General features: G+C 37.8%; 2 protein-coding genes across 5 annotated transcripts in view; one reads left to right on the top strand and one right to left on the bottom strand.

The window, feature by feature from the left end:
* Positions 1-5702: 5702 nt before the first annotated feature.
* Positions 5703-16721, top strand: Ssb (small RNA binding exonuclease protection factor La). 3 transcript variants are annotated; one of them, XM_028762867.1, is made up of 12 exons: positions 5703-5813; positions 7331-7422; positions 10247-10350; positions 10548-10722; positions 11209-11316; positions 11389-11489; positions 12559-12630; positions 12968-13007; positions 13759-13899; positions 14276-14471; positions 14603-14713; positions 15170-16721. In XM_028762867.1, exons 2-12 carry the CDS (start codon positions 7357-7359, stop codon positions 15256-15258), a joined length of 1203 nt encoding a protein of 400 aa, XP_028618700.1. In that variant the 5' UTR covers positions 5703-5813; positions 7331-7356; the 3' UTR covers positions 15259-16721. The 3 variants fall into 3 exon arrangements, with proteins under 3 accessions (XP_028618700.1, XP_028618698.1, XP_028618697.1); XM_028762865.1 differs by having other exon boundaries at positions 14570-14713; XM_028762864.1 differs by having other exon boundaries at positions 14567-14713.
* Mettl5 (methyltransferase like 5) overlaps positions 15240-25682 on the bottom strand; it is an 11248-nt gene continuing 805 nt past the window's right edge. The window contains exons 2-7 of one of the 2 annotated variants that reach the window (XM_028762868.1): positions 23028-23142; positions 22430-22611; positions 20892-20974; positions 17438-17489; positions 15780-15829; positions 15240-15364 (exon numbers count right to left, since the gene is read on the bottom strand). In XM_028762868.1, coding sequence (XP_028618701.1) covers positions 15326-15364; positions 15780-15829; positions 17438-17489; positions 20892-20974; positions 22430-22611; positions 23028-23142 — 521 coding nt within the window. In that variant the 3' untranslated portion in view covers positions 15240-15325. The remainder of the gene's footprint in view (positions 15365-15779; positions 15830-17437; positions 17490-20891; positions 20975-22429; positions 22612-23027; positions 23143-25682) is intronic. The other variant, XM_028762869.1, reaches the window with a different exon arrangement.

Below are 25682 nucleotides of genomic sequence, written 5' to 3'. Positions count from 1 at the left end.
AAGCTGTGATTGGATGTATAAAAATTATGATAAGGATGCTGAAGTGTAGCTCTTCACAATAATGGCTTCTAGCTGAGGTATAAGTGGGGAAGGATGACTCAGTTTTCTTTAAGAGGCTGACTACTAGGAGTTTGACCATGCTCCAGTGAGCAACACAAACTGAACTCCATTTCCTCTTCCTTTTCCTTTTCCTTTTCCTCCTCCTCCTCCTCCTCCTCCTTGTCCTCCTCTTCTTCCTCCTCCTCTTCTTCCTCTTCCTCTTTGTCTTCCTCCTCCTCCTCCTCTTCTCCTTCTCCTTCTCCTTCTCCTTCTCCTTCTCCTTCTCCTTCTCCTTCTCCTTCTCCTTCTCCTTCTCCTTCTTCTTCTTCTTTGGGAGAAGGTTTTAAGGGTGGAAGGCAGACCCAGGAGAACTGGGAAGTGAGTATGTTCAGGATGCATGATGTGAAATTCCCCAATAATCAATAAAAATATTATAAATATTATGAAAAAAAAGAAAGGAAAAAAAAACCACCCGGAGATGCATTAATCAGGCCTGGTGATACAGACCTGTAACCCCAGCCCTCTGGAGGCTGAAGTAGGAGGATCAAAAGTACAAAGCTGGCTTGAGGTACAGCGTCCGCTTCAGGCTAGCCTGTGCAACTTAGGGAACCCTGTTTTTAAGTTTAAAAAAAAAAAAGATCTGATTGTGTTGGCACACTCAGGAGGCAGATAGGAGGAGATGAGTGAGCTTCAGGCCAGCCAGAGGCACGGGGTCACTGTGAGAACCTGTTTCTAAGTAAATAAACACAAAGTTTTAAAGGGGTAGAGATAAAGCTCCTGGTAGAGTGACTGCCTAGCATGCTAAGTGCAAGGCTCCACTCTGAGTTCCAAAGACAAACAGCAGGCAACATGTCAAAGCATCGGGTCTGGTTTTGAATAAAACAACCAAAAAGATAGTTACAAGAAAATGAGAATTTGAAAACTGACTGGATGTTTGAAATGACTTCAGGTTCAAATAGTATTATTTTGAGACAAGATCTTTCTTTTTCTTTTTTTTGTTTTTGTTTTTGTTTGTTTGTTTGTTTTGGGGTTTTTTTGGTTTTTTTTCGAGACAGGGTTTCTCTGTATAGCCTGGGCTGTCCTGGAACTCACACCAGGCCAGCTTCGAACTCAGAAATCTGCCTGCCTCTGCCTCCCAAGTGCTGGGATTAAAGGTGTGCGCCACCACCGCCCGGCAACAAGATCTTTTTTGCTGCATACCCCGGGCTGCTCAAAATTGCTGTCTTCCTGCCTCAACCTCCCCAGTGCTGGATGACAGGTGCCACCACAACCAGCCTAATTATGGGAAATTTGAAGTTTTTTTTTTTTTAATTTGATAGTTGCAAATATGGTGACTTAAACAGGGATCCTTATTCTTAAAAGTATGGTCATAAAATTGTATAGACCATATCAAGATACATGCCATTTGGCTTAAGAGTCTAGTGGGGGCTCTGGGGAATGGGGAACATGTAGAGAAAACAAGATGTAATCATTGGCTAGTGAATGTGTAGGCTGGGTTATAGATATTCAGGCATTATTCTTGCAATTGTGGAGGCATGCTCTTGCAATCCCAGAATTGGGGAGGCAGAGATGGGCGAACCCCTGGGTCTCCCTAGCCAGCCATTGACAAATTCAGCCCAGCAAGAGACCTTGTCACAAAAGACAAAGCAGGTGCTGCCTAAGGAGGAATGAAGATCCCCAAGGTTGTCCTTTATCGTTCACATTCACACACGTAGGCTTGTACCCACATAAACACGAACAGCACACGTGGGTTTTTAAGAGAAAGGAACATTGAAAATAATCTTTAGCTCCTCGTTCTCTCTGAGAGTTCTTTCTGAAGTGTACAGATGGTTTGTTACTATGATACTTCATCTGATGTTCCTTCAGGGACCCCTGAGAGTCTCTCAAATTTTGGTATGGCCTCTTCAAATCCATCTATTGTTTCATGTTTGTGTTTGAGCCATAATCACAAAGTAGATTTAGTTGTGCTCCCAACATATTAATCTAGTATTAAATTTTTCCAGTAGGAGGCACTGTTGTCAAAGCCAGCCTCCAGGGCATCCTTCCTTGCCTGTCTGCTCTCTAAGCTGCTCCCCACACAGCCATCCTGGCGATGACTGCGCCTTTGTGGATTTCTTAAAGCAAATTAACTTCTAGAGTAATCTTCTACCTCTTGGCTGCTAAAGTATGGATCAGCATTTCCTCCATATTTAGGTGCCTTTCTTATTCTTACTTTCTTAAATATGTAAATGCTATTCTTCCACTTTAGGAAGGGGGCCTCATTTCCTAATCCCTTTAGCTTGGTATTGTTCAAGCTTAACTTGTGTCTGTAACTTTACTGCAGATTCTGAACAGATACTGCTAGAATTTATGGGGCATGGTAAACACTACAATTTTGAGGGCCCTCTTCAATCCCAAATTATGAATATAAAATTAAGTGAGAAGATGAACATTTGCTCAAAGGAAATATGTAAATTACAACCAAGGTAAACACCACAAAGGGTACAAAATTCAGAGGGAAAAAAGTTACCTCAGGTTACCACTGATCTACATCCCCAGGTCACCAACTCATTCTTAATTATTTATTTGCTGGAAAACATCTTATAATAACTTTCTCCAGAATTTTAAGTTGCATAGACTTTATTTTTCCTGCAACTGATTTTGCAATATTTTCTACGTTGAATGTGAAGATTGAGTATAAAGATATTCTAGTTGTTTCTCTAAAACTGCATTCCCTTAGAGAGTTTTAAAATTATTTTTAATGGTTTCTTGGGAAATAGCTCCCTTTGAGATGGTACGCATATAAGTTCCTCCATCCCCCTGTTATATTTTTACACATCTGTGGCCAGTTTTGTTTGTTTGTTTGTTTGTTTTGTTTTTTGGTTTTTCGAGACAGAGCTTCTCTGTGTAGCCCTGGCTGTCCTGGAACTCACTCTATAGACCAGGCTGGCCTCAAACTCAGAAATCCGCCTGCCTCTGCCTCCCAAGTGCTGGGATTAAAGGTGTATGCCACCACTGCCTGGCCTGTGGCCAGTTTTATTAAGCTGTAGGTGAGCCTCTGTGGTTGAGTTCTTGCCTAGTGGGTAGTACTATTGTACTATTTAAGTGTGGAGATCTTGAAATACCATTGAAGGCTAAAATCATTTTGCTGTATTTTAAAATACAGTTTTTAAATTGTAATTTTTATTCATCAGAATTGCCAAAGGATGTGTAATTGGAATGCAACTAAACATTGAATTGTTTTGACCTTCTATAAAATGGTGTTAAGAAAATGATGTTACTAATACTTGAAAATGCTATGCCTTTGTATCATTTAGGCATCACTACCTGCATGCCTAACAAAGCATCTCATTGTGATGTCCCGAATAGAATAACACCACTGCCTTAGAGCAATCATTCTGTATATGGGTAAAGGGTAAAAGTCACGCTGACATTTAGAAATGTACATGGGATTTTTCATTCGTGGTGACTGACATGCTCCTTTTAATTCTCCCACAATCACTCTCTAAAAAAATTATGAAGTTCTCCTTGTTCAATACTGTAGAGCCTTCAAGTGAATATGCGGAATTCTGATTGTAGAACAGTGATGTAGACATACCTCTGAAACTTACCTGGTTACAATGACAGGTGGTGTGTGTGTGTGTGTGTGTGTGTGTGTGTGTGTGTGAAACATTTTCAAGGTGATAATTCATTTCCTTGAGTTTTGCTAAGGGTACCTTTTATTACATGCTCATAAAAATGGTAGAAGGAAATAAGATTTGTTATTTATATCATTATTTCACTATATATTTACAGTATTTGGAGAAAATGGTTATGTGAAACACCTTTTCCCTCTGAGCACCGTGTTTGTGAATTTCACAAACATCAATAATAAATGAAAGTCAGTTTGTTTTTATCACTATATATTATTTAACTTTTTAATTATTTTGTGGTAGACATATAGTTGGTTCTAATTTCTTTCTTTTAATCAAGTAACATGCTGTTATGACCATTCCTTCCAATTTAAGTGCTTATTTATTTATTTATTTTATGTGTGTGTCCTGAGTGTATGTGTGCGCACTATAAGTGTGCAGGATCCAGCAAAGATGAGGAGAGAGTTTTAGATTCCCTGGAAATGGAATTATAGTAGGCTGGGCACCTCTTCCAATAGCATTAACACATATGGTATTTTTCATTGTTCATTCATGCAGGCAAAACACCCATACATAAATTTAAATCTTAAAAAAAAGGAAATTTGGGCTGAAGAGATGGCTCAGTGGTTAAGAGCACTGACTGCACTTCCAGAGGTCCTGAGTTCAAATCCCAGCAACCACATGGTGGCTCACAACCATCTGTAATGGAATCTGATGCCCTCTTCTGGTGTGTCTGAAGACAGCTACAGTGTATTCATATATAATAAATAAATCTTTAAAAAAAAAAAAAAGGAAATTTAGGATTTGTCTCACAGTAAGTAGAAACTTGAAAAATCTTTATTGAATTTAATTAATCTAAACTTAAAACTACCCGAGTATGATACTAGTAGATACTTTTGTCTTTGGCCAAGATGATATGTATATTTAACCTATAAATGCATTTTTTTTCTTCTTCAAATTTTAAAGTTTATCTGCTTGGAAACTGCCAAAATGCTCTGAGATTATGACGTTATTTTGTGAAAATATTTTTTATATTCCAAGAACACTGAAGGGAAAAGATGATGTCATAAGAAAATTGCATCTCTAAAAATTAAAATTGCTACGTATAAAGTGTCCTACCAGGGAAGGGATCTAGCAAAATAAAATTTCTGTACTAGATGGCTCTACTTTATCTCGAGGGATAGAGTAATTCAATAATTTGCAAAGGCCACACAATTTGCAGAGAACAGATGAACGCACTCCTGATCCAAGTGTGAAGTCTATTGAACTATTCTAAACGTACTTTCTTCTTAGCAAGAGACTTTTTAAAAGTTGGCTTGTTTGTAAACCCAGCACTAGGGTGGCTGGAAGCAGAAGCATAGAGTTTGTGAGCAGCCTGGGTTACTCATTGAGTCACACTCCAACACCAAAACAAGCAAATATTAACAGCAGCAGGAGGAGCAACAAAAGCCAGGTAATGTCTGTGAAGTTCCAGCTCTTTGTACTGAAGCAGAGTTTCGAATTATTGGCCAGTTTGTGCTTCAGACAGATATACTGTCGGAAACCAAGCAACTGTATGTTTTTTTTTCAGAACCACAACACGATGCAAGTCAAATACATTAAAAAATCATTGCAAAACGCCAAGCGTGGTGGCGCACCCCTTTAATAATCCCAGCACTCCAAACGGAACAACCACCAACCCCGGGTTGGAGGGTAGCCTGGTTTACAGAGCGAGTTCCTGAATAGGAAAGACGACACACGGAAGCCCGAAGGAAAGAAGAAAGGAAGGAAGGAAGGAAGGAAGGAAGGAAAGGAAAAGAAAGAAAGAGTCAAGCACTACATAAGAAAGAAGGGAAGGCTCGAACACACTGTCCAGAAATTCGTTATAAACAAAGATCTCCACAAAAACACTTCCGGTCATCCCCCAACATTCGGCTGAGCGATTTAACAATTTCTCGAGCGAGAGGGCGGGACTCCGAGGGTTGTGGGAGGCTGCGGTAACGGCGCGTGCGCGGAGAGCAGCGCCGGGCGAGTGCGTCCGCGGCCACGCCCACCTTTTCGCAAGGCGTGCCGGGAAAGCCCCCATCTTTAAGCGCGTTTGGCTGGCCCGCCGGCGCTCGGAAGTACAGGCGTTTCTGTCGTTGTTCTTGGAGCTGTGGTGACTGTGGGATCAGAATCTTTGAGGTGAGCTTCTTGGAGACTGAGGAGAAGGTACAAAGGATTGTGCTCTGCGCAGGCCTCACCTTCCTCTCGGCCCTGCGTCGGCCTCGCGGCCCACGGCGGTGTGCTGGACTGCGGCCCAAGGGGGCGCGGGCCTCGGCGAGGCCAAGGAGCGGGCCCCGGCTAGAAATGCGGGCGCCCGGGGCTTTCCACGTGGCAGGGATCCCGGCGGGCCGGTGTGGGAGGATGTGGTTCTTGCGGGGCCTTTGGGTAGAGGCTGGCCGCATCCTCACGGCGTCCTTTCGGTTTGTTACTTGCAACCCTTTCCTGGCTGGCTAAAGGCGGATGTTTCGGACCTATTAAGTCTCTAGAATGGTCGGTGCGGGTTAAACGCTACAGGGTTCTGTGGAGACTAACTGGAGGCCAAAGAAGTGGGGGCTGCAATTATATTCCCAGCGTTGCTATCTTTTTTTCTTTAAGGAACTGACATTGCCATTCTCTCTTCAGTGTGAAACAGTTCCTAAATTGGGTAGGACGAAGAAGTCTTGCAGGGGCTAAATAGGTGGTTATTGACCTGTATCTCTGTAGTAATGAGAAATGAGATCGTCGATAGTGGTAGATAAACCAGTGCCTGGAACAGTAAATTCTGAAATGGGATGTGTACTGCATAGATTTTCCATTACAAGGCCAGTGTATCTCCAGCAGTCTCCAGCATTTTGAGCAACAGTAACTCATCACTATTATTCAGCTGCTGCAGATATTCTTGATGAGCTCGTACACTTTGTACAACGTGTCTGGGTGGTGTAGTAAAGCGTTGAAACTATTAAGACAGAAGATCCGGTTTGTGATTTCTCTAGCTAACCAATATCACAGTCCCTCTTTATTCTAGAATTGCTGTCAGACTGTGAAACAGGAAACTGGCTATAGAGTGAACCAGTATTAGTGTTTTAGGTACATCCTTCCCTTCCAGCACCCCTGGTTTAAAATTTTTGTGTATCCATGCTCTCAAGTTCCCATTTTTTCTTGTATTCTGCTATATAGTGTCTAACACCATAATTTCCATATCTGAATTCTTTTTTCATTTTTGCCAGTAATAAGTTTTGGCAAGTCAGCTGTAACTAATTTGAAAAGAAATGCAAATAAGTGACATTGAGAGCTATATAGGAATTTACCGGCAGACTATAATATTGATATTTTTAAAGCTAGAAATGATTGAGGAGTGGTTAAGTAGACAGGTTTTTTGTTTGTTTTTTGTTTTGTTTTGTTCTGTTTTGAATCTCTGAACCTTGCTTTACCAACGACATGAAGAGTTTGGTTACAAAGTAGGTGTGTGATTTACTGAAAGGAGGAGTAGGTTGTTAATCGTGAGTTTTCCATCCATAATCCAAGGTGTTGCTTTGTTGAGATATATACGAATTCATAGGGAAACAGCCTGTAAGGTTAGGAATTCTTGAAATTAGAGACATTAAAAAAGAAGTGGCATAATTTTTACTCATTCTCGTCTTGACTATTATATAAAAATAATAACCTCTTCCTATCAGTGTGAGAAACTTTACAGATAGCCACAATGGCTGAAAATGGAGACAATGAAAAAATGGCTGCTCTGGAGGCCAAAATCTGTCATCAAATTGAGGTATGATTCTTGTGTCATTAAATTGTAACTTAAGTTTCTTAAAAGAAAATGGAGGGCTTTAAGATGAACAGAGCATCTAATGTCAATATGTGGGGGCTTTTTCAAACAACTGGCTTAGCTTTGATTCGTGGAGTTGATATGAATGTATTCATATTATTAGGGCAAAGTTAGAAGTTTCAAAAATTACAGACATTCCAAAGGTAACACTACAGACTGGTGTTGCTTTATTTTTGAGACACAGAGTCTCATGACCATTTTCCACTTCAGTTCTCAAGTCTGTAAAATGGAGGTAATATTTGTAAGTCGATGTGAAAAATGAATGGTGTGCCTAACAAGCTAGCATAAAACTCCATGGTAAAGTACTTCTGGTCAAATAATAGTTTAATTCTATCTACTTAGTTCTCTTTTTAAAAGTTAGCATAGCTTTTTAACAAATTATGCATTTGAAAAGTCTTGTTAGCATTTCAAATTTAGGTTTAGATGGAATGTTGTCAGTAACAATATGGCTGTGTGGGAAATTGCCCATAGATTGTTTTTATGCTATGAAATAATCATTGTTGTGTGTGTGTGTGCACGCGCGCGCGTGCGTGTGTGTGTGTGTGTGTGTGTGTGTGTGTGTGTGTGTGTGTGTGTGTAAAGCTCTTGGCTGTTTTGGTTTTGTTTTAAATTGTACTCCTTTGTCATTTAAATTGTCCTGTTTTTATTTTTCTCTTATATTTTCCCTTCTGAGTACTGGAGATCAAACTCAAGGCATGCTAGGCAGTCACTCAGTGAGCTGTGTTGGCATTTGCGACTTGATTTTTTTTTTTTTTTAATTATTTTTATGTGCATTGGTGTTTTGTCTGCATGTATGTCCATGTGAGGGTGTGGGATCCCCTGGAACTAGAGTTACAGACAGTTGTGAGCTTCCATGTGGATGCCAAGAATTGAACCTGGGTCCTCTGGAAGAGAAGCTAGTTCTTTTAACTGTTGATCCATTTCTGGCCCCTTTGGTTTGTTGGGGGGAGGGGGATGTGTTTTCTTAATAATTGCAAAAACAGTGATAAGATTATTTGCTGTTTAATGCTTGGAACAATAGCAAAGCTGTTATAGAATAGTGTTCCTCCCACAGCCTACAGCCTCAAATCTCTCCCTCTTGAGATATTCAAGGTTAAAAGCCTTTCATACGCCATATTCAAAATACATTTTTATTTTTAGTGTACTTTATGTGTATGAATATTATGCCTGCCTACATGTATGTCTGTGTACCTGTACCATGTACCTGCCTGGTGCCCTCAGAAACCAGAAGTGTGCATTGGATCTCCTAGGTCTGGAGTTACAGATAGTTATAAGGCCCCATGAAGGTGCTGGGAATTGAATATGGTTCCTCTGGAAGAGCATCCAGTGCTCTTCACCTCTGAGTCATCATCTCTCCAGCTCCTAAAAGTTTTTTTTTTTTTTTTTTAAGGAGGCTCTGTTTTTTGGTTTTTGTTTTTTGTTTTTAAGAGGAGTATAAAGTTCACAGTAAAATTACCCAGAGACAGAGTTTTCCTAAACATCCCCAACAAGAATGGCATATAAATGTAATTTTTATTTTTTCCTCTTTTCCCACCAAACATGAGATAAAGTTTTTAGGGAGTAAAGTTTTGTGTTATCAATAATATTAATAATCCATCTTCCCTAAAGTATAGAATTTTTTTAGGTATAAGAGTTAAATGATTGATATTCTTTATACAAACTTATAGTTCACAGGCTTACTACTTGCTTACTCTCTCTCTTCCCTCCCTTCTTCCCTCCCTCTCTCTTCTTTTCCTTTTTTTTTTTTTCATCTCATTCATCCCAGGGCTGACCTGGGGAAAATAAACAAACTCAGAGATCAGCTTGCTTCTGCTCCCCATGTGCCAGAATTAAAGAGCATGAGCCATTACACCCACTTAAAAAAAAAAAAAAAAGTGTGTCTGTCTGCATATGAGTATGTGGCCCTCAGAGGCCACAGATGTCAGATCCCCTGGAACTGTAGTTACAGTCTCTTGTGAACCAACTGAATTAGGAACCTAATTCAGGTTTCTGGAAGAGCAGCAAGCATTCTCAAGCATTGAGCCATCCCTCTAGCTCTCTTGCTGGTTTCTTTAAGATGGAATTCCTAGGAGGAGCTACATTGGTTGGCTCAAGCTAGTGCTGAGATTGAAGGCATTTTAGGTTTTGATTAGTAATATTAGAATTTTTTGTGTTTGTGGTATGTGTTTATATAATATCTAACATGGCTGGGTATGGTGGTAATGATTTTAATCCCAGGACCTTGGAAGGTAGAGGCAGGTGGATCTCTTGACTTTGAGGACTTTGGAGAAATTCTGCCTCAGATTCCCAAATAAATGCAGAAATCACAGGCATGACCACTTACACCTGAAACTTTATTCTTAATTTGTAAAAAATTTTTTTGGGGGAGGGTGGTGGTTTCAAGACAGGGTTTCTCTGTGTAGCCCTGGCTGTCCTGGAACTCACTCTGTAGATCAGGTTGGCCTTGAACTCAGAAATCCACCTGCCTCTGCCTCCCAAGTGTTGGAATTAAAGGCATGCTCCACCACTGCCCGGCTAATATATTAGATTCTTAACTTAATTATATTTTTGAGACTTTCTATTCTGGTAATTGTTCACTAACATTTTAGTATTCTTTATTGATTTGTGTTATATATACTTTTTTATGGTCTATTAAGAGAAAATATTTAGGTCTTTTATCTTCCAACATATTTTTAAAGTGTAAAAAAGTCACTTTCAAAACATTCATGATTGAACTGAGTGTTATACAATGCTCTTAACTTCTGAAATACATTATAATTATTCACAGTATTATTTTGGAGACTTCAATCTGCCACGAGACAAATTTTTAAAAGAACAGATCAAACTGGACGAAGGCTGGGTACCTTTGGAAACAATGATAAAATTCAACAGGTAAGTCTTTTTAGTTGATTTGTTTCCATTTCTTGGGATCAAACCCAGGAACTTGTACATGTGTTGTCATTGAACTACCTTAGTTTTGGAGCTAATAAACCCAAAAATCTTTTTAAAAGTCATCAAAGTTTTTTGTTATTGTGGAGAGCTACTACTAAATCTGCTTTTTACAATGTTTTTATGTATGTACTTTTCAGGCTAAACCGGCTGACAACAGACTTTAATGTAATTGTGCAAGCACTGGGCAAATCTAAGGCAAAACTCATGGAAGTGAGTGCAGACAAAACTAAAATTAGAAGATCACCAAGCAGACCACTCCCTGAAGTGACGGATGAGTACAAGAATGATGTAAAAAACAGATCTGTTTATATTGTAAGTGGGCATACTACCTTTATTTAGAAAGAAAATGCTCAGGAATCACATTTGGCCAATTGCTGTATGTTTTTTGCCATTGTACTTCTAAATTCCTCATTATTGTTAATGTTAACATTGTTCACACGATAAACTCTAATAGCTGAATTCTGTAGTACTTGTATTAGCATATTAATTTCTAAATGCATAATGGAAAGCTTTAAAAACAAGGAAGTAGATTGAATAGTGTGAGGTACCATTGTGAAACCTCTAAAGTTCTTAACATTTAAATAATGCTTTGTCTCTGCTCCACCTGAGTTATTTTGGAGCAAATCTCAGGTGAATCACCTTATTGCACTAGAGAATAAGGTTGTTAAACAATTAAGAAAGAGGAAAGAAAGATACTTAGCTCTGGCTTCATTTTGAGACAAAATAAATCAGTTTATTCCGGGGAGAGTTGTTTACCCAGGAGTCATTATTTGTACTTCTTTTTCTACTTTTTTACAGAAAGGCTTCCCAACTGATGCCACCCTTGATGATATAAAAGAATGGCTAGATGATAAAGGCCAAATACTGAATATTCAGATGAGAAGAACATTGCACAAAACATTTAAGGTATGATTATTTGATATAGACTTCTAGTTATGAAATATCACTGTAAGGAGATAATTTATCTGTCCTTTACAGGGGTCAATATTTGCTGTGTTTGATAGTATTCAGTCTGCAAAGAAGTTTGTGGAGACCCCTGGCCAGAAGTACAAAGACACTAACCTGCTAATACTCTTTAAGTAAGTCTTTTCACTTATGTTTCTCGGGCCACAAAATTATTTGGAATTGATACAATAGGGTAAAGTAAACAGCATCCCCCATATACTTAGTATTATTTTCAGAGCATTATTTTCAGTATGCTCTGAAATAGTGTTTGTTCAGTGGTAATTATAATAGTCTTTTGAGGACATGAAAATGATTTTTAGAACCCTTTCTAAGCTTACTTATTTTTATTGCCTTGAGTATGTGTATGATAGAGGTGCACCTCTGCCTTAATGTGCATGTGGAGGTCAGGGGACAACTCTGTAGCCAGTTCTCTCCTTCCACTTTATATGGATTCCAGTGATTGAACTCAGGACATCAGTCTGTAGGAAATGTTTTACCTACTTGTATGGGTCATTAGGATCAAACTTGGGTTGTCAGGCTTACCAGCAGGTCATTTATATGATGAGCCATCTCTCTAGCCCTGTTAATACCTTTTCATTATTAATGACTAGTGAGAAAAGTTGTTTTAGTATTTATTTTGCATCTAAAATTTAAGCAAAATAGAGGTAATTAGAATGCTGAAATGTTTGGTTCTCATGCTTATTTATTTTTCAGTATGTGTAAACATGTTTTTAACATACATGTAGTATAAAGATTTGAGGCTTGAACCACATTCTTGTATGCTAAAATAAAAGAGAGGATAGCTGTAGAGATGCAGCAGAGGTTAATAAGAGTACTGGCTATTTTTCCAAAGGGCTCAGATACAATTTCTAGCACCCATATAACAACTTTCAGTTGTCCATAACTCTAGTCTTTAGACTAACATCCTCTTTAGGTCTCAAGTACCAGACATGCATGTGGCACACAGATATACACATAAATTAAAAAACTTAGGACATTCTGGGTGATGGTGGCACATACCTTTAATCCCAGCACTCCAGGAGGCAGAGGTTGGGTAGGTCTCTGTGAGTTCAAGGCCAGCCTGGTTTACAGAGGTAGTTTTAGAGGACAGCTAAGACTTCCCACAAATGTTGTCTTGAAAACCAAGGGGAAAAAAGTAGTTTTCAGTCTTTGTGAGTTTAGCTTGTGTTTTGTGTTCTTCAGGGAAGATTACTTTGCAAAAAAAAATGAAGAACGAAAGCAGAGCAAAGTGGAAGCTAAATTAAAAGCTAAACAGTAAGTCTGTTGTCTTCTTTGTGGCATATTTAAATTTCTTAATGTTTTGACAAACTAGTCATTCTGGGACAAGCTGATGAGCTTTGAAATGAATGGTAATGGGTCTGTCTTTATTGGTAACTGAAATGTTGGCCTCAAGATGCCTTGAAAAGCTGGAGGGCATTTTGCTGATGTTGTATGACCCCAAAAAAAAAAAAAAAAAAAAAGGAAAAGAAAAGAAATCCCCAAAACTAAGGACTTGTTTTCATGATTAAATGGGTTGGTTATAATGTGCAAGGTTAAATGTGTAGTAATGTGTAGTATAAACACATTATAATCACAACACATTTATTTTTAGAGAACATGAAGGAAGACACAAGCCAGGAAGTACTGAAACAGTAAGTATTAATAACTAAAATGAGATAATTTAGGTTAGAATTTTTTTGGAAGTGAGGGAGAGGGATAGGGAGAGGGAGAGAGAGAGAGAGAGTGTGTGAGTGTGTTAGTTGTATGTATACACAGTTGCATGCCACTGCAATTGTGTGGAAGTCAGAAGTCACCGTGTATATTCCAGGGATTACAGTTAGGTTGTCAATCTTGACAAATAAGCACCTTTACCATTACCTGCTGACCAATCTTGCTGGCCTCCTAGATTTTATTTATATAGAGATAAGGTCTCACTATATTAATCTAGCTGGCCTAGAATTGGCTATGTAGATCAGTTAGGCCTCAAACTTGGAGAAATACACCTGATTATGCCTTCCATTTACTGGGATTTAAGAAAGGCATATACTATCATGTCCAGTGTGTATGCTGGTACTCATGGTGCCCATACCAACCATACCACTTACGTCTCTAGCACTGTGTGAGGACTTCTTAGAGAATGTGTGTGAGTGACTCTGTAAGTCTGTTGCATTAGTGATACACAAATATTATTATCTAGGATTATTATTTATTAGCAGATAGTTATATTAAACCATCACCTATAAACTAAAGCCCTTGTAAAACATGACAGCCAAGAACACACAGTTTAACTGCATTAAAACAGCACTGATTTCTCTTTTTCCTATGTAGGTATAGAATGATTTGAGCCATTTTGGTGAGGTTGCACTTAAGAAAAGCTTTTGATGGCCTTGTATATTTTTATAGAGAGCTCTAGAAGGAAAGATGGGATGCTTACTGAAGTTTTCAGGTGACTTGGATGACCAGACCTGTAGAGAAGATTTACACTTCCTTTTCTCAAATCATGGTGAAATAAAATGGATTGATTTTGTCAGAGGAGCAAAAGAGGTTTGGAAACATTTGTGTCTTTATTAGCAATTACTTTAAAAGTCTGTAGAATGTTGTCTGTTAGAAGAAAAAATGATTAGGAAGTAGTTGTTTTAAAAACTATTTAGTAAGAAGGTAGTTTATAAAGCATGTTGATTAAAATAGTTCCTAATTAGTCATTTAGTTTTGTCTTTGGTCCTTTTATTGGATGTGATGTCTTTTTCCTTCCATGTCAGATGGGTAATATGCTGACATTGAAACAAGATTTTAGGAGGCACAGGTCATGAAAATTGAAAATAGAAATAACAGATATGATAGGTGTGTGTGGAGGGTAGTAAAGAAATTGTCAGACTACAAACTAAAGAGTAAAACATTCATTTTTCTCTTTGATGTATAGGGAATAATTCTCTTCAAAGAAAAGGCTAAGGAAGCACTTGAGAAAGCCAGAAATGCAAATAATGGTAACCTACTGTTAAGGAACAAAAAGGTGACTTGGAAAGTACTAGAAGGACATGCGGAAAAAGAAGCAATGAAAAAAATCACAGATGATCAGCAAGAATCCCTAAACAAATGGAAGTCAAAAGGAGGTCATGGTAATTCTCATTTTTTGTTTTTTTTTACTTCATCTTTACATCTTTGATTTTCAGCAGATTTACAGTTATTAAAGTCCTAAGTCATGTTTTTACAGCAGCCGGCAGATTTAAAGGAAGTCATGTTTTTACAGCAGCCCGCAGATTTAAAGGAAAGGGAAATAGACCTGGCTATGCTGGGGCACCCAAAGGAAGAGGACAGTTTCAGGGAAGGAGGACAAGATTTGATGATGATCATCGTCGTGGTAAGTCTTTTCTAATTCCTTTGGGAGAGAAATCTATATCTAGTAAGATAGTATTTTTCTGTGTAAGTGATATTCTTGAATTAGTAACATCTTCCTTGTTTGTGGTGTTTTACAAGTGAAAGGCTGGTTGAAAGATAACTTTAGTGTTGCATGCCTTTAATCCCAGCACTTGGGAGGCAGAGGCAGGCGGATTTCTGAGTTCAAGGCCAGCCTGGTCTACAGAGTGAGTGCCAGGACAGCCAGGACTGCACAGAGAAACTCTGTCTTGAAAAACCAAAAAAAAAAAAAAAAAGAAAGATAACTTTAGAGATCAAAGGAAAGAATACTGAAGGAAAGCCTTTTCTCCTTGAAGGGAAGCTGCTAGTTTTTGATTTTTAAAGGAAGCTTTATTTTTACTTGTAATAATTAATAGAACAGTGCTTACTCTGAATTTAACAAAATTATTTGTTGTAATAGGACCAATGAAAAGAGGAAGAGATGGAAGAGACAGAGAAGAACCGGCATCAAAGCATAAGAAAAGAGAGAATGGTGCTAGAGACAAGTAGTTTATTTAGTAAGCAGTGTTTTTATTCCTTAGTTAGATTTTAAGCTGCTTTTTGTCTTCAGAAGCTTTTAAAAAGAAAAGCGAATTAGGTCCACTTCAATGTCCACCTGTATAAAAGAAAAATTTTTTTGTTTTACTTGTCTTCTTTTTGTTGTTACCCAAATGAAAGTTTTTTTTTTTTTAAATGTATAGTTCTGTTTGTGTTTGGATGATTAAAATATGAGAAGGAAGATTCTTCCTCTTAATTGCCTTTGTAATATGAGAATGTATTAGTACAGACTTGTAAAATATATACTGTATAAAAATAGCCAATAGTTCTTTCTTCCTTTTGTTTCTCTTAAAACTTTTCACAAAAAATTTCAACTAAAATTTTGACTCCTGTGAGAATAAGCCTTTTTCACAGTTAATTTGTCTAATCTCTCAGGCTGGCTTTCTGTTTAACCATATATCTTGATAAGAGTGGAAATGACCATTGCAGAGCTTTTGAATACTGAATTTTGAATACACAATTGGGAAACTTACAGATTTCTTTTTATGAAAGTTGTATAATGCTGGTAGGTCATATCGAAGCTCTGTAAAACAAGCCAAACATTCACATTAAGATATTAAATGCTGGTATGCATAACATTTTATATTCCTCACTTTGGACATATCCTCAAATACTGATTTGTCTAATTGGACATGGTGTTTCTGATGTTTTGATCATTTGATCACCAAAATTTGAAGTTATGGAGAATAGTTAGAAGGATTAACAAGTAGGGAAAAAAATAAGCTATATGAAAATATATGTATCTATAGCTGATTATAATACATCCATGTTTATTTCAAAATTTAATGGTAGTTCTCCACTATCAAAATGAAAGCCCTTTTTTTCCCACATTCCTTCCAAATTTATAACAAATTCTCTATACTTCTTACTGTCTTTCATACCTTCCAACACAATTCTAACCCTATAGGGGATAACTTTCTCATTATAATGTGTGATCAAGTTCTCTGGCAATGTTGTTGAGCTGCAGACTAATTCAGTGGGTCTGAATGGAACCTATTATTCTCTTTACACTCCAGTTAAAGCTCATGGTCTGACTACTTGTGGAATGCCAAATGTAAAAAAATAAAATGGCAGTGTGGGGCCTTGAATCCCAGGATTCGGGAAGCAAAGGCAGGCAAGATCTTGAGTTCAAGGCTTGGTACATAGTGAATTCAAGGATAACCAGAGCTACACAGGGAGACCATACCTCAAAACAAACAAAAAATGCCATTCACTGCACATTTTTTTCCGTATCTCTCATAGTGGAGACTGATCCCAAGGTGTTATGCATACTAAGCATACTACCATAGCTCCAGTCTTTATTGTACTGTTTATTTCAAGCTTCTCAGAATTACCGGGTGATCTCTACCTTCTAATATTTTTCCAGTTGTGATGCTGGCAAATTTAGTAAAAAGAAAAAAAAGGCATTTCTGTAATTACAGTGTGGTTGTTTATATTCTTGTCTCTCATCAAAAAAGAAAAAGGCTGGTGTTCTTCAGCTCTGTATATCAGGCATAAATTGGTGGTGTTTTCAAATAGTTTCACACCAGTTCTACTATGTTTTTACTTACTGGGAATAGTATTCTGTAAGCCTGGAATGACCAATTACCTAGGTATTGCTACAATTTTGTTGTTGTTATTTTGAATGTATGCGTGCTCTGTCTGCATGTGCACTTACAGCCAGAAGAGGGCACCAGATGGTCATGAGCTACCTACCATGTGTATTGAACTCAGGACCTCTGCAAGAGCAGCCAGTGGTCTTAACCACTGAACTAGCTCACTAGCCCCACCATTACTTTTTTTGTTTTTTTAAAGAAAATGCAGGGGAGGAGAGTGGCACACACCTTCAATCCTAGTACTGGGAGGCAGAGGCAGATGTCAGTTTGAGGCCAGCCTGGTCTACAAAGTGGCTTCCAAGACAGCCGAGGCTGGTACTCAGAGAAACCCTGTCTCTCTCCCTACCCCCCAACCCCCCAAAAAGAAAATGCATAAGTAGGGATAGATGCAGGCAAACCTCAGTAAATGTTTATCCCGTGTTTACTGCATTTCCAACCAACTACCAAACCTGATAAACTATTTTTTTTCAGTACTTCAAAAATGTAGGCTGGCATATTGGCCTTTTAAGTAATTTTCGGGTTGAGATTTAGCTTACCTGCAATAATTTCTATCTTGACTTTCCATTCGGCAGCTTTCTTTTGAATATGCTAAAGACAAATAATATTTTTATATGAGCTGATGTTTAGATGATTTTAAAGCTGACCTGCTAATATTTGAGATTAAAATTTCAATACAAACTAGATAATATAAATTTTAATTATATCCACACTTTTAAAAGCCAGAAACAAAGTGACTACAGTGTTTGTTAATAGAATTAAATGTAATTAAAAACTGAAAAATCCATCAAAACCTGCAAAATCAGTAGTGAATAACAGTTATCCTGGGAGAATTTGGCAGAGATCTAATGTCAACAGAAAATTGTGGTTGTTTATATTGTTTATATTCATGCTCTTCTTTACAGAGAAGAGCATGGTCTGGAACCATGGCCTTTGGAACTGCAGACCTACTACTTAGCACCTAATTACCTCATTTTCCTCATCTCTTGAACATTCTGAACAGTGTTTCTGCATAGCACCAACATTAAATTATGTATGTATGTATGTATGTATGTATGTATGTATGTATGTATGTATAGTACTCCAGAATGCTGAGAGATCGAAATCTGTTATTACATGTTGGCCATATTGGGAATCATCTTTAATTGTCATCAAATTGATAAAATAATTTCCCTAATATCTTAGGCTCAAATATTTCAGATCCTACAATTTTTTGCCTATTGACACATTTTCCCATTTTGACACATATACAGAGACACACACACACAAATACACACACACTGGAGAGGTGGCTCAGTGGTTAAGAGCACTTCCAGACGTCCTCATTTCAATTCCCAGCAACAACATGGTGGCTTACAACCATTTCTAATGGGATCCAGTGCCCTCTTCTGGTACATCTGAAGACAGTAACAGTGTACTCATACACAAAATAAATCTTTAAAATCACAAAAAGAATGTAGAATTTCTGTAGGATATAGACTTTTAGTACAAATGATGCTTTATAATTTATGAAGTTTTAGGACTCTTAACGGATTTGTGAGAAATAGGTTGTGACATTCGTTGAGTGCTAAGACTGGTGAGATTCTCTAATAGCATATAGTATATATTATATGCTATTAGAGATGTAAAGGAATGACCAGGTAAGTGGGATAAACAAAAGAACAGATTCAGGCTTACCTATTCTACCCTGTTACATCTATGAACAAAGAAGCAGATTCTCCCCATGCTGCATGAGGTAAAAAAAATTAAATGCTAAGTCACCTAAATGCTATGTCAGCATCTGTCAGGAAACTTTAAAACTTGTTTTTATCAAACAATTACATTGAATTTATCTATACTGTGCAAGTCAAGTACTTCATCACAGTGGTCTGTAGTTCCAGAACCTAGGGTAAGCCAGGAACAATATATGTTCTAAGTAATACTAAAGGGAACTTAGAAGCTTTACAGCAGGTAGATCTATAACATACAATAAAGGACTGTCTTAATATTTGAGGAAAACTCATTATTTTCAGTATACATAGTACTCACCAGATTAATTACATAAATTACTTTGCTAATGGAAATAATTTTACACTAAGTGAAAAACACTGAAATCTGACAAAATGATGCTGATAATTTTGCCTCCCCCCAGGGGGGGATGTAATTGGCGGTATCAATCAACAAAGATAGAAGTAAGTAAATTGTATTTATTTTTAAGATTTGTCTTTGTGTAATGTGTGCCTGGTGCCCTCAGAGGCCAGAAGGGGGCACTGCATTTCGTGGGACTGGAGTGAGTGACAGGACAGCTGTGAGCCATCATGAGACAGGGTATCATGTATCTCAGACTGCCTTGAAACTCCTTATGAAGCAGAGGACCCTGAGCTTCTGATACTCCTGCCTTTACTTCCTGAACACTGGAATTAACCACCACATCTGGTTTATGCTAGTATTTGGGCTTTGTGAGGTAGCCTGGTGCATGCAAGGCTTTGGCCTTGAACATCCTTTGTAACTGATATATTAAATCTACCATCCTCCTGTATTATCCTCCCAAGTGCTGGGATTACAGGCATGTATTAAGCAATTTTATACTTTTAAAGGGGCTATTAACGTACCTAAAATATATTCCTTTGACCTGCACTTTGTTTTTCGTTTTGCTGTGTACATGTATGTACATGGCATGTAGAGATTGGGTTGATATTTGGTGTCTTTCTCTTTTGCTGTCTTTTCTGAGACAAGGGTAGGTGAAAACAAGGAGGGTGGACTGTGTAATGGTGGCTTAGCAGTTAAGAGCACTTGTTGTTCTTCAGAGGACCTGGTTAAATTCTCAGCACAGGCTGTTGAGATGGTTCAACCATGTACAACTCTAGCTGCTCTTACAGAGGTCATGAGTTCAATATGGATTTGATGCCCTCTTCTGGCATTTGAGTGTACATGCAGCAGAACACTCACACATTAAATATGTACATAAATTAAAAAAAATCTAGCCCCTTTGACAGATCACAATTATCTATAAATCCTGCGGGATGATGCCCTCTTCTGTTCTCCTTGGGCAACAGGCACACATGTTGAATACAGACATACAGGCAAAACATTCCTCATACATATAAGATTAACAAAACCAAATCTTTAGATATATAATTTCAGGTAAGAATAATAGATAACAACTATCAAATATGCCAGGCACAGACCTAGATGTTTCATAAATACTCATTTAATCCAGAAAAGTTATGAGGAATAGCCTATTCTAAGTTCCTAAGAACACAGGGTCATATAGTATAGATGGTACTGAAACCCAGGTATTTTAAGCAGGGTAATAGCTAGGATGTAGCAGAGCTTATGTGCTAATTCAGGACAGTCTGGGTCTAGAGTCATGCTATAGTAGCATTCAAATATTAACTCGTCACTGTCCTGAAATACATCTTGTATATGGTATTATATGAGCTTGAAAGAATAGTTTTTTTCTTTTTATAACATTAATATATTTGTGTGATGTATTCCACAGCATACATGTGGGTTCTAGAGATCTGATTCAGGTAGTCTTGCTTGCCAGCAACCCAGTCCCTTGCCCACTAAGCCATCTCACCAGCCAAGAATAGGTGGTTTCTAAACTCAGACCTATTTTGCTTTAAGCTGTGTTTTTCTTAAAAATTAACTCTCAGATGAGTGCAATGGCTCAGTGGGTAAAGGTCACTTGCTACCTAGCTTGATAGTGGATCTCAGTTTGGTCTTTGAGATCATCATTGTGAAGAGAACTGACATGTATGCTCACATGTATGCTGACATATATGCTCACACATATACATGAAAATCACATACATGAAAATCAGTAAATAAAATAATAAAAATAACTATTGTTTGTTGTTTTCTCAGATAGGGTTTTTCTGTGTAGCCTTGGCTGTCCTGGAACTCATTTCATAGACCAGGCTGGTCTCGAACTCAGATATCCACCTGCCTCTGCCTCCCGAGTGCTGGGATTAAAGGTGTGGACCACCTAAAATAATATTATGAGCTTACTTCTCTAGTTGAGGACTTGTGTAAAGAATATACTGCTGTTCTTGCTATTCCCAAAGCAGTCTTCAGAAAAGCCATATCTGTCCCTGTGAAGAGTGAAAAAGAAGATACCTATTTATATTATGTATTTCTTAGCAGAGAAGACTAAATGAATAGAATTAAGTTGCATTTTTCCAAACTCCAAAATTTCTACTTCAAATTATTCAGAAAGAGTACAAGTAAGCCAGGTACAAAGGTGATGGCACACAGGAGGCAAAGTCAGGACGATCTTGAGTTCAGAGCCCCCCTGGTCTATGAAGTGAGCTAACAGTAAGACAGCCAGAGCTATACAAAGAAACCTTGTCTAAAAAGAAAGAACAAAAATAAAGGTACAAAATTAAATATTCTGATAAAACAATGTCTGGAGCTGGGATACTTTTTGCTCTTCCAGAAGACTTGAGTGTGGTTCCAGCACTCACATGGTAGCTCTCAACCATCCATTAATTCCAGATCCCAGCTTCCAGGTATTTCTGACACTTGACTTCCTCAGGCACCCACAAAGTTACAAACGTAGGCTAAACTCTCATAGATAAATATAAAAAATTTTAAACACCACCATAGGCTGCAAAGATGACTTGATGCTTAAATGCACTGGCTGCTCTGCTAGAGAACAACCTAAGCTTGATTCCCAGCAACTACACTGTGGCTCACAACTAATTCTAGTTTGAAGGATCCAATGTCCTTGCCTCGGTACTGCATATATGTGATACAAAGACATGTAGGAAAAACACCTATACACAAAATTAAATATTAAGCTGGGTGTGGTAGCACACATCTATAATTTCAGCACTCAGAAGATGGAGGCAGGAGGATTTCTTAGTTTGAAGCTAGCCAGGTCTGTACAGTTCGAGGGAAGCGAGAGCTACATAGTGAGATCTGTCTCAAACAAATCTTTTAAAAAATCTGATGAAACCAAATTAGACTGTTTGATTAAAAAAACAGGGCTAATTTTAATATTCTAAGTGACTTAGGAAAGAGTAGAGAATGTAAAATAGTCAAAATAAGCTTTGTGGTGTGGGGGTAGGCTGAAAACTGGTGTTCTCCTTTTCTTCCTACCCTGCCCATTGGACATACAAAAATAATCACAGTAAATCCCTATGAGCATATTTTGAAAGCCGAAGGCATTAATAACAAGTTTCAGAAGCTGAGCGTATCCAGCTTAGTGGCAGAGAGCATGTGCTCAGTGTGTGTGAGATCCCCATTTCAGCCCCCGGGGATCCCCCAATGAAAAAACCAAAGGAAAAAATCCAGGCTCTAAAAGAATAAAATGCTTTAAAAGTTTCATAAGCATAGAGGCCAATCAAATACAATTATTAATCAGAAATGATAGTGTATATTGACACAAATCTGCAAAATACAAGTTACTGTAAATACCCTAATCAAATGTCACATAAGAATTATAATAGGTATAAGATGACTGATTTAATAAACAGTTGCAATAAAATGACAACCCAGATCACTGCTCTATAAATAGACTAATCTTTTGTACTTTTATTACTAACCTTTATTATTTTTGGTCCCAAAAGGAGGATTCATAATTACTGTATCAAATAACTTGGACATTCTGTTAGATAATGAGTACACATCACACTGAATCATATCAACATTTGTTAACTCAAACTCCTCCACATTCTTATTAAATATTTCCAGTGCATCTTCATCTATGTCAAATCCAATACACAACCTATAAATATAAAATAAAAAAGAGAACTTACAGGTTCCCAGTAAAAAACAATAGTAGTTATTTTACCATGCATTTTTCAACCTAATTAACAAAGTAAGATTGAATGATTTTTTTTTGTTTGTTTGTTTGTTTTTGTTTTTCGAGACAGGGGCCACCACTGCCCGGCAGAATGATGTTTTCAGTTGCATGACTTTTCTAGCCTGGCAGGTATAAGAAGATAATTGCTATTACCAAAAATTTGATTTCTTTCTTATATGTAAAGTTTTCGGTCTTCAGCCTATTGCAAATGTACTCAGTATCAAATTATTGTTCCCCCTCACCCTACCTGCAGATCCCATGACTAGAGTGCAGTTGATCCTATATATACACGGACTAAAGCCACACCACATCCAAAGAGTAAAAACACGATGGCTTACCCTGCTCCTAACATCGCAGCTCCGATGCTAAGCACTCCACAACCACATCCTAGATCCGCAACTGCTTTATTTTCAATGTCATCATATGTATTATGGATTGTATAAAGCATGCATGCTAAAAACAAACAGAAGAACATTAGGGCATATGTTAGAAAGCTTACTATTAGTATCTAATGCAGAAAGTAAATCTAAAGTAATCTGCAGTAGCTCCAGATTATTTGTTTTTCAGTTTATTTTTTAAAGATATAATGTAATAATTGGTATTGGAAGAGGTATCACAAAGGAAGATAATATACACCAGTGGTTCCCAAATAATATGGGGCTGTGTCCAATTTCTGTTGATAATTTCAAGACTGACAAAACTATTCAAAACAAATGCTCTACAAGGATACATAGATCCAGTGTTTCCTTTGATGCTGGGATGTTTTTGAGAGATTAAATTTTATGAACTATTAAATAAGTCTGTCAATTCTAAGCCAGAATATAAGTTTAGTAACTCTATTATATCTCCAAAACTTTTGAAATTTTACTGATCTGGGACTAGCAGCATGGCTATCAAGAAGAGAAAGTGCTCAATGCCAAACCTAACAACCCAAGTTCAATCTCCAGGACCCATATGATGGAAGTAAAATAACCAATTATAAAAGTTTTCCTCAGACCTCTGATAGAGGACTAAGACTTGTACAATAAGTAAATAATAAACAATTAGAGAATAACAGAAGGACACAATTTATTAGCAATGTTTGTCATCATCATACAGATATCACAAACTTCTACAACCATGATATAGACTTAGAGATAATATTTTTCAATTTTATTTTATGTGTATTATTATTTTTATGTTTTGCCTGCATGGGATGTATACCATGTATCTGGTGCCCACAGAGGCCAGAAGAAGGTATTATATACCTCCAGGGATTAGAGTTACAGACAGCTATGAGCTGCCATGTGAGTGCTGGGAATTGACCCCAGATCCTCTGAAATAGCAGCTGCTGCTCCTAACTGCTGAGCCATCTCCCCAAACTTAGACATAATCTACAACAGAGACCTGATAACAGAACAAGTGATAAGAGCAGAAATAGCTGAGATCACAGAGTTCTCAAAAACAAGACTTTCATATACACATTTTCTTAAACATGGAATAACACCAGCAAGTTTTCTTTGTGCATATCCGAACAAGAAAGACTGCTAGCCATCACTAATGTTTGAGAATCCAGAACATTTATTTTCAACAAACAAACAAAAATCTTATAGGGCTGGAGAGTTAGCTCATTGGGTTAGGAGCACTTTTGCTCTTGCAGAGGACCTGGATGTGATTCCTAGCACCCATGTGTCGGTTCACAAACACCTCTAACCCAAGGGAACCAATGCCCTCTTCTGAACTCCACAGGCACCAAGCACATATATGGTACACACATATATACATGCAGGAAAAACACATACACATAAAATAATAAATCTACTTTTTAAACCAACTCTGGTACAGGTACTTTGAAACTCATATCATGTGCACGTTACAAACTAGGTATGAAAGAACTGATTATTTTATTTATGTATGTATTTGTTTGTTTATTTTGAGACAGTATCTGATTATATAACCCTAGCTGGCCTGGCTATATGATCCAGGCTGGTCTTGAATTCACAATGATCTACTTGCCTCTGCCTTCCAAGTGCAGGAATTAAGGGTATGTTCCAGCATACCTGGCCTCTAATTTTAATCTTTTAAAAATTAGGTTCACTACAAATTCTACAACCAGAAGGCTGTAAAAAAATCACAGTGAGAAAACTAGGGACTTGCATGGTAGGTAGCTGGCTCAGTATGTACTTACCCAGAAAGCATTAGAACCTGAATTTAGCTACCCACAAGCCATGTAAAAGGTCAAGTGTGGTGGTTCGTGATTATAAACCGATAGCTAGGAACACAGGACAGAAGGATCTCTGAGCCTTGCTGGTCAGCCAGTTTAGGTGAATGGGTAAGCCTTAAATACAGAAAGACCCTGGCTCAAAAAACGTTGGGTTGTTAGGTTTGGCATTGGAGAGCAATTGAGGAAAACACCCGATGTTGACCTCTCCCCTACACACGCTAAATACAAAGCAGACTAGCCTTAATCTGAACAGTTTATTGCAAATCTGATTGGTGATATGACACTATTTTAGAGTTAAAACCCATGTAATCTCCATGAGTTTTATTGGCAGTTTAGACACAGCTATTTTGTAATTGAAAAAAATTCCCCCTTGCAGGTACTCCCAACCAAAGGAAATTTTGCTGTGTCACCCGTTACTCTGGTAACAGGTGTTACATATGATTCTGCTGTATTCTCTCCTACATTCTCAGTATCAATCTCCGGCATCAAGAAAGAGGCAATTTGTGAAGAAACGCTTCCTCAACTGTACACAAGCATGTAACTCTTCTTTCTAGTATTTGTCTCTAGGGCAGACAGACACAACACAGGAATCCTTGTCCTTGACTTCAGTACAAAATTTATCTGTATTAAGAAAATATTTAGCCGGGAGTGGTGGCGCACACCTTTAATCTCAGCACTTGGGAGGCAGAGGCAGGCGGATTTCTGAGTTCGAGGCCAGCCTGGTCTACAGAGTGACTTCCAGGACAGCCAGGGCTACACAGAGAAACCCTGTCTCGAAAAACCAAAAAAA

Source organism: Grammomys surdaster, unplaced genomic scaffold, assembly GCF_004785775.1.
Source record: "Grammomys surdaster isolate TR1022 unplaced genomic scaffold, NIH_TR_1.0 136, whole genome shotgun sequence".
In the NCBI taxonomy this organism is placed as follows: Eukaryota; Metazoa; Chordata; class Mammalia; order Rodentia; family Muridae; genus Grammomys; species Grammomys surdaster.
The sequence above is the reverse complement of the archived record's forward strand: the minus strand, read 5'-3'. Positions and strand labels throughout refer to the sequence as shown.